Source organism: Oryx dammah, unplaced genomic scaffold (assembly GCF_014754425.2).
Source record: "Oryx dammah isolate SB20612 unplaced genomic scaffold, SCBI_Odam_1.1 HiC_scaffold_24, whole genome shotgun sequence".
Classification (NCBI taxonomy): domain Eukaryota; kingdom Metazoa; phylum Chordata; class Mammalia; order Artiodactyla; family Bovidae; genus Oryx; species Oryx dammah.
In genome coordinates, this window is record NW_024070208.1 from 32832738 (window position 1) to 32841850 (window position 9113).

The 9113-nt window shown below is 48.8% G+C and overlaps 1 protein-coding gene across 1 annotated transcript in view; it reads right to left on the bottom strand.

Moving 5' to 3' along the window:
• Positions 1 to 3884: 3884 nt before the first annotated feature.
• WASF3 (WASP family member 3) overlaps positions 3885 to 9113 on the bottom strand; it is a 76561-nt gene continuing 71332 nt past the window's right edge. Inside the window, exons 9-10 of the mRNA XM_040266765.1 lie at positions 7744 to 8111; positions 3885 to 6938 (exon numbers count right to left, since the gene is read on the bottom strand). Coding sequence (XP_040122699.1) covers positions 6781 to 6938; positions 7744 to 8111 — 526 coding nt within the window. The 3' untranslated portion in view covers positions 3885 to 6780. The remainder of the gene's footprint in view (positions 6939 to 7743; positions 8112 to 9113) is intronic.

Below are 9113 nucleotides of genomic sequence, written 5' to 3' on the forward strand. Positions count from 1 at the left end.
AGAAGTCCTGGGAGCTTGGGGCCGATTCACACCCCTGAGCGTATCACACCAGCCTGTCCCCACCCCAAGGATCCTACAGTGGCAGAAATGGGGTGGAGGATCAGGCTCGCCTCCCAGTCTAGCCAGGGAAGGACCGAGCTCTGTCCAGTGAGTGGTGTCAGCGGGGACAGCCCCCAGACAAGAGTCAGGCCCCGGGATTTTGTCCTCCCAGGTACTGAAGCCAAGAGTTCAGAGGGGCTCCTAAATTACCTGCTCGGCCCAGAACCATAAACTCTCCCACGTGCTGCGTGCAGCCAAGACCCATTGGTGCAAACAAGCAAGGAGCTTGGGGGTGGGGGGCGATCAGCAGGCAGGTTTGGAGATGAGGGGACAGCCATCCTGCAGGAACATGGGGGTGGACCACTGGATGTGAAGTTAGGATGGCCACTCTGCACCCCAGCCCTGGGGTCCAAGATGAAGTTGCTTGGTGGGGGACTCTGCTTCCCCATGCACACCAGGGCTGCACACCTCCCTCCATCGGGCACTAGTGGCAGACAGCCCCGGACTATGGGGGGTCTGAGCCCCACCTTCAGTCCACCTGGTGCCTCAGTGGGCTGGCCTGGGTCACTGTCAGAATGTTTGGGGTCTGATCAGCCCTGTAAGGGCAGGTGCTGAGCTTGTGTTTCTTATGGTGTCCCCAAGAATCACTCACCTGGTGGGGTGAACTGCGATTCCAGGGTCTCCTGCTCGAGGTTTGGGATGGAGCCCAGAACCCTGTGTTTTTAACATGCATCCCCAGGTAACTGTGGTGCGGGTGAGGTGGAACAACGCTGGGAGAAAACTCAGACTCTTGGCTGGTAAGACCCTGAAGGGGACATGACCGCCGGGCTCCTCCGGCAGCATCCAGGGACATCCTGGCTCAGATGCACTGACTCCTTTATGAACTGCCTTGGGCCTCAGCGCCCCCAGTATTGCCTCAAGACCCGGTGGTGTGGCAGGGTCTGGACACAGAGGGGAGGAAAGCAGGGAGCTGCAAGCTGGGGGTAGGGGCAGTGCTCTGGAGGAATCCAGGCTCAGTAGTGACTCTGCTCAGCTCGGCCTCAATGTAGCTGCCATTGAAAGTCTCTAATTTGCAAGTCAAACGAATGCCTAGGTTCCTGAAATGTTCAAAGACGTTTCAAAGAAGCTGAGAGGTAACACCCTAATTTAATTATCAAGATCGCAGTCCGCAGTCTTGATTCCAAGAGGGTCCATTTCAAGCCACCATCACCTGCGCCCACAAAAGGCAACGTGTGATCCACATAAATGCTGAGTTACAACTCCCGTCTGCAGGATGGGAAGGCTGCATCCTCTCAAATTGCTTGACTTTGATTTAAACCGGTTTGGGGCCAGAACTACCAGAACGCACCCTAGAATACTAAATGCTTTGAAATGTCACTTCATGGAAAGTACCACCACTTGGTAGGTTTTAAATTACTCTCAGGAGGCCTATTTTCTTCATGGTGAATCATCCACCAGCTCACCACCTCTAATCACGGTGCTGTGTTTGAAGCTAATTACTCAAATCACAATCAGGCAGATGAATGTAGTGGGGGACTTACAAAGATGACATATGCAAATATTCACCACAGAGCTGCTGTGTTTTGGCACATACACGTCCAGCAGGTGTCAGCTCTGTGAAGAAAGTGTACTTTGAAAGCAAATCTTTCTCATCTAAGTCCTTGTCAAGACACCACTATAAGTTACTTGCACCTGCAAATACGTTAGTCTTCTCAGGCTTTGGCGAGTCGGTGTTAGCACTGCCTTTGCTGAAGATACAATGAGAGCATAGTACAAAGCGGAGTAACAGTGTGAAAACTTCTTGGTCTAAAGGTAAGAAAATCAGAGAGTGATGATGTCACGCAGTGGTTCTCCAAATTCTGAGTAGTAAAACCAGTGTTTCAAATGAACCCCTAGTAACAGAATTTACATTTCTAACAGTAAAAACATTAAAGTGCTTTGGGGAGCATAAAAATTTGAGACTGGGGTTAGGGTTGGCAATTTATTAAAGGAATCTCAATTTCCACATTATTTATGTGCTGTGTTTTGCTTACAGCTTAGAGACTATCCTGATTCATAGACATAAAGAGATGCGAACAGTGAGTGTTTCAGAGCACGTTGTTCCTTAGTCACAGCCATGTCTGACTCTTTGTGACCCCATGGACTGTAGCCCACCAGGCTTCTCCGTCCATGGGCTTCTCCAGGCAAGAATACTGGAGTGGGTTGCCATTTCCATCTCCAGGGGATCTTCCCTACCCAGGGATCAAACTTGCGTCTTCTGCATTGGCAGGCAGATTCTTTACCGCTGAGCCACCAGGGAAGCACACCACGCATGCAATTCTTCTCTACCATGTACATTTGCAAGTCTCACTGCAGGGTCCTTGCAAAAACAAGTTTGCTTGGTAGAAAAATGGAACCACTGGTCTTCTGTTATATTTTGATATTTTTAAATGGTCTGCATTTTTTAAAATTACATTTAAAAATATTTTAAAAATAAACGTTGCATGAGATATTTACAGAATGAGGCTCCTGGGAATGGAGGACAGAGACTGGCCTGTTTCTGTCTCCAGCAAGTGGCCTGCAGACGCCGATGGCTAACAGTCCCCTCTGTCAGCTAGGCGTCCGGCACAGTTCTGTGTTTTACATGGGTTATTACATTTACCTTCTTCTTAAGCCTTCAAATATGTGTTGATGAAGATTCCCTTTCTGATGAAGCTCTGTAAATGACCATCAGTCAATAAATATGTATGGACCCTTATGAAGTGCCAGGCACTGTTGCTTGACAAACAGGCTGTAACAGTAAATATGATGCCCCCCGTCTGCCCTGCTGAGGCCCAGCTGCTGGAGGATGCAACGTAAATAGAGTGGGAGCCAGGCATCTAGGGACAAGTGCTAATAAAGAGGAAATATGGAGTACCTGGAAAAATGCTTCGTATTTTAAAAATTGCACACAGCTAACTTTTGGTAAGAAAGTAACTCGGAAATCCACCATCTATCCAATCACTCCACAAGGAGCTGCTTGTTGTGGAAGACTCGGGGCCATGCTGGGGCTCAGACACACAGATGACCAGAGTCCTCACAGAACACAGCGCGTGGAGAGCCAGCTCAGAGCAGCGGCTGCAGGAGCCGGATGCCAGCCTGCTGCCCCTAAGGTGGCTGCTCTTGCCCCCCGACCTCAAATGCCACAATCCCCTGCAGCACTGCCCCCACCTGCCCCCACCTGCAGTCCATCAGAAACCTTCCCCAGCCAAGAGCTTAGCTTCACTCTATTCTCTCACACAGGAAACAGGGAGAACGCCCCTTTTCAAAGGATCATTTTAAGGAGTAAGATGGAAGCATCTCAGAAGCTACCAATGCTCCAGAATATCAGTCACTATGATTGAGACTAGATGTGGTTAAGATGCCAGTCTCCTGGGCAGGTTGCTTCCTGCTCTAGGAATGGCATTTTCAAACCATACCAGTCCTTTCCCAAGTCACTGGCAGAACCAACCTCAATTCTTGTCTACACAAAAATTGTGTAGAAACTTAAATGGCATCCGAGCAGTATCTTTTATTATCTAATAACGGAAAGTGAAAGTGAAGTCGCTCAGTCGTGTCCAACTCTTTGCGACCCCATGGACTGTACCAGGCTCCTCCATCCATGGAATTTTCCAGGCAAGAGTACTGGAGTGGGTTGCCATTTCCTTCTCCAGGGGATCTTCCCGATCCAGGGATCAAACCTAGGTCTCCCGCATCGCAGTCAGACACTTTACCATCTGAGCCACCAGGGAATAATGGAAAGGCTAATTAAAAACCCCACCAAGCCCCAATTTCTACCCCCACCCCAAAAGGTTAACCATACAAGACTGCAATAATAAGCAAAACTGTTTAGGGTTAAAAGTGTAATTTTATTTAGATGTTACTTGTACATAATCTATAGTAAGATATACAAACAGATAAAAATTGTTTACCAGGAGTTTTTTTTTTTTTAATACCACTTTAAATTCAGTGTACAACAGCATTGGTAATACTGCAAGGTGACAGACTCTGGTTTAGAAAACAAAAATTACTTGCTACTCTGGCTGATACATTCCCATGAGTCTTCAATGGATGAAAATGTATCATGAATTTCAGCTGCAAATTATTACAAAACTTTCACAATCTAGCCACGTGGTGCTCAGAAAAGATTTTGACAGTCTAAAAATTTACTGAATTGAAAATGCTAATTCTCCAAAAGTATACTTTTACTGAAGAAAAACAGAAGTGATCAAATCTTATGGTTTTAGGGCTAAACAACAGAAAATTGACTACATCATATGCGTGCAGTTAATGGGTGGTTCTGAGTCTTCTTCTCATCCCTCTGCCTGATCCATGACATGAGAAAAAGCTTGTAAGAAATTAGACTAAACAAAAAAATAACCTTACAACATAGAGCTTACTTTAAAATGTAAAATCCATAGATAGGAAGTATGCATTTAAATGTTTTTCTCCATTTGTCTCGTAAATATTTCTTGAAAATGAAAATGGACAGTTCAAAATAGTCACTTTTTCCTTTTCATGTGCTATCGTATTAGAAAAAGTCTGGATTTCATTTTTAGAATAAATCAGTGCTGAGAAAAATACTGCAAAAAATAATCTAAAATGGATTTTAGTCCTTTTCCATTCTCTTCGAGGCTACATAACACATCAGGGCAAAAGCGTTTTCACTGGTCAGAACATCAAGTTGAAAATAACTTTTTGATTAAACTACAGGAAGACAACCAATACTTAACAGGCTCATGAATATGTATAAAGTGCCACTAATTTTACTGTGATAAGATATAAATAGAAGAAATCCTGACACGGATAGTAGCTTTACGCATTCTCTCCATCCTGAGGACAGAAGGGACATTACAAAAGAAAATAGAAGATTTACCAAACATAGGTTCTAGAAAGACATAGGTGCTTCTGTCCCCCAAAGTAACACTAAAGACAAAATACTGTAAAGAAAGACAAAATATGACCACAGTTGGTTAAAGTCCCAAGAAAAATGCCAACACAGCTGGCCTCTGCACTGGAGAAAAAGAGAGAATTTAAAAGAGAGGAACTGAGGAGTTCATTATAAGTACTCAGAGGCAACACAACATGGTGAGGAGCACCAGCAAGCATGTGCCTGAACAGCTGGTTCTAGCCGAAAAGACTCAGAGAACCTGGCCTGGGCGCTTGGAAACAAGGGTCATACAGATCTGAGGCTCGTCCGAGTTCCAGCCTAGGTGACTCAAGGCCCGTCGGGCAGCCCTTACAGGATGACCGGGACCTTCCACAGCCCGTAGGTGTCCCTCAGGGACAGAGATGCGATGGTGGAGCAGCAGCCTCCTGGGGAGGACTCGGTAACCACACCCCACCCGCGGCAGTCAGGGTCCTGCTGACATCCTACCGTCCACCCAAACATCTCTGTTTTAGCCACAGGTTCCTTGGTCACAACTGGGCATCACTAGGACCCAAGTTTTACATGGCAGAGAAGTCAGAACTGCTCGGGGGTAAAGTGTCTTTGTACATGTGTGAAGTTACACCTGAGATCAAAGCCTGGGGTGTTTTTTTCTTTCAAACAAACAGTTCCCCTTCACCCAGCATTACAGAATCTAAGTTCTCATTCACGAGTTTCCTAGCAGTTTGTCTTGAACAGGAAGACCTGCTCGGGCTCACCTGTCATCACGTGGGAAGGGACAAGGAAGGGTCGACCCTCCCCCAGGGTACCTGGTCAAGGGTGGTGTGCCGACGACCGAGTGGGAGAGGAACACGTGTGCTTCGAGGGCTGGGTCCCTAACTGGCCACAGCACCAGGGAAGGCAAAAAAGATGCGACAGTCTCCTCTCATCTAAATGAAGCCCTCAGAACTCAAGGTCAGGTGGGGCCAGGTGCCACCTGGAGCCTTCTCTGTGGCTCCACGGCCTCCACGTGGGCTCACCTGGGATGCGGTGCTGGGAGAGAGGTTGTACGGGCTCTGTTCCCAGGTCCATGTGGGCTGGTTCCCCAGCTCCAGGGGCCGCCAAGGGTGCTGAGTGCAACCCCTGTCCCTGACGACCCCAAAGGAAAAAGGGCCATTCTCCACTTTCCTTCCTACTGTGCTGCTGAAACCTCCTACAGAAACCACCAGCAAGCACTGACTCCATGAACGCCCGTGAGGGATCCTGCCTGAGAAGGGCCAAGTTCACATTTCACAAGGTCAGCAGAGAAAATGAGGTTCTTCAACAGAGCCTCCAGATAGACAGAGGCTGCTGGGCCATGACAGTGCAAGCTCAGACAGCTGAGTCTCCTACTTGTCAAATCTTTCTCTTGAGAACCAACTTCTTCTGAAACACATTAAAAAAAAAAAAAAGTTACTGATTGGAAGACACTGGTCTGTCGCACAGTCGTGAATCTTGCAGAGACCTGACAACAGGCAGCTTCACAAACACACAGCAAGTCTGCAGGATTTTCATGATCAAGGAGCGTGAACCCAAACGGCACTAAACGCGTTTGTGGCCAAGAGAAAGAAGCAAGAGGCTGTTTTCAGGACGATGCAATAGTTACAGCATTGTTTCCTCGTGTGCAGCACGCTTTGCTATGTTTAGTGGCACTTAAGTATTACACAGTAAATACTGAAGAAACCCAGAAGTTTTGGATGTGCAAAAGCAATCTCACATTATTGATACAAAAGTGGCTAAGCTACGGGATTATAATACCACTATCTGGGTGCTGGGACTACTGACATCGTCGACACGCCCCACCCCCCCGGCCCGGCCCGGCCTGTTGGGCGCCCGTCTCAGTCGGACCAGTCGTTCTCATCGAACTCCGAGTCGTCGTCTGAGTCGCTGTACTCGACAGCGATGCGCCGGGACAGGATGGTGGCCACATCGTTGCCCACCGGCTCGCGCTTGGCCTCCTGCTCCCGCTGCTCCTGCACCTTCTTCAGCTGAATCCCTAGAGACATGAGACGCGGCTCAGAATGCAATCCCCCTGCTCGCTCCAATTAAAGAGAGACGGACCAACAAGCCTATTAGACTTTTTTTGGCCTACTGATGCTGGCATAAAACGTTTTAGAAACTGGACAGGAAATGCTTGGGAAATAGATGTTACAGGACCAAGAAAAAAAATAAAATGTATAGAAGTCGTGACATTCCTTTAGTGATGTGTTGAAATGTAAGATAGTCAGTTACGATTCCAGTGCACATGAGCACCGAGAAAGAACATTCTAGAGCAGCACAGCCCAACCAGGTAGCCACTGGCCACCAGAGGCTGTTTCAAGGTTTCCGGTGGCCCCCTGTACTGGGACGATTGTGCCAACATGAGTGTTTCCATCGTGAAGATCACACTCCTGGTCGGCTTGCAGCTCACTGGCACATCAAACTAAAAATACGAAAAGTCTAAGACATATCCTAGATATGAAAAATTAGTCTGAAAAACTAGATCACTGACAGGAGCTCATTTTCTTTAATTTATACTTTTTACCTTAGAGTAAGATGCAGTGAACAAAAGAAGATCCAATTAATTGATGATCATTTTTATAATCTATTCCTAGTCAAGTAAAGCTTTCCTGAATTCTCAGTGCTTTATCACCGTGTTTACTTGGCGCTGAAAAAACACATCTGCTGTTAAAAAAGAAAAAAAAAGAAAACCAAACGAGGCTCCTGTCACCCTCTCCTAAAGGCCATCTGGTGGAGGTTGGAGCTGCTGGAAGCCAAGGAGGTCATGGCTGGTGGGCCACTGTCCTGGGACGGGCACTCACCCATCCGGATGGCGGCGAGCAGGTCGCTGCGGGCGTCGCTGACTGGCGGCTGCACTGCCTCCTGCCTCTTGGCCTCGGCCCCCGGGGGGGCGTGCATTGGGGAGGAGGAGAGCGAGGAGCCGGCACCTGGAGGGCCAGGAGGGGGTGGCGGGGGGCCCGGGGGCGGCGGGGCCGTGACCACAAGCCCACTGGAGGGAGGGTGGGGAGGGCCAGCGTAGGCGGAGCCGGCGGAGGCCGGGAAGGGGGGCTGCAGAGGCATCTGGAGGGGGCAGACGAAAGCAGTTTGTGCAGAGGGGATCACAGGTGGGGGCGGGGGCGGCGGGGGTCCCGAGGGGCTGGAATACTCCGTGATCTGAGCCGGCAGCATCCTGGCGGAGGCAGGAAGCAAAGAATCACTAGAGACCAACGGGTGGTCCCATCCTCGGAGGGTCTACCCGACTTCAGAGACAGACCCCTCCCCTCCACCCCCACCACCCTGCCCCCGCCCCAGACAACGCCCACGCTGTCATGTGAAACACTGCAGGACGCAAACAACATGCTGTGGACCACAGGTCATCACAAGTCACTGTGATGGGATTCAAGATGGTCTGCTGACGTGCACCAAATGATAACCACTGGAAAAGGTGACGTCTGCGGAGCACTGGACAGCTGACTGCAGCGTGAAGAAGGCAGGACAAGGCATCATTACACGGGGCACCTCAGAAAAGGTGCTTGGAAATCTGTCTTAGGAGGGTTCTGGGGCCAATCAGATTGGCAAATTCTGTATTTTACATCCAGTCCCCATGGAAATTCCCCAAAGCCCACAAAGACCATCAGAACATCCAAAGCTTCGAAAACCCTTCCAGCCAAGAAATCTGCAGGGTTCTATTTAGCCAAGGGTTTTCCAAACCAAGTGGACCACAAACTCTCTCTGCCTGACACTCAAGAGCCTCGGAACACTCTGTGGGAACCCTGAGTTACAGAGAACCAAATTACAGGGACTGCCTAAGACCCTGCGGTCGGAGAGAAAACCTCTGCAGGCTGAGGGATGTTCGTTTAGAGCGCCACCCTCGCTGCTCCATGGTGGAGAAAACCCTGACCGTGGAAACACGTGTTCAACTTCCCTGGGTGCTGACTGGGAGGGACTAAACTCTTGAAAGATTAAGCTTAAGCCAAAAAGACCGCTTACCAAAATACAGGTGGTGCTTAACTTAATAAGCCCCTAACATGAGGATCTTTTTTAGGAGATGTTTGAACTTTTCCCAAATGACACAAAACAACAGGACCTGGTGGCAAAATGATATTTGGGTGCCCAGAGGCCAAGGTTGAGCCTGGTGGGCTGCCGTCTATGGGGTCGCACAGAGTCGGACACGACTGAAGTGACTTAGCAG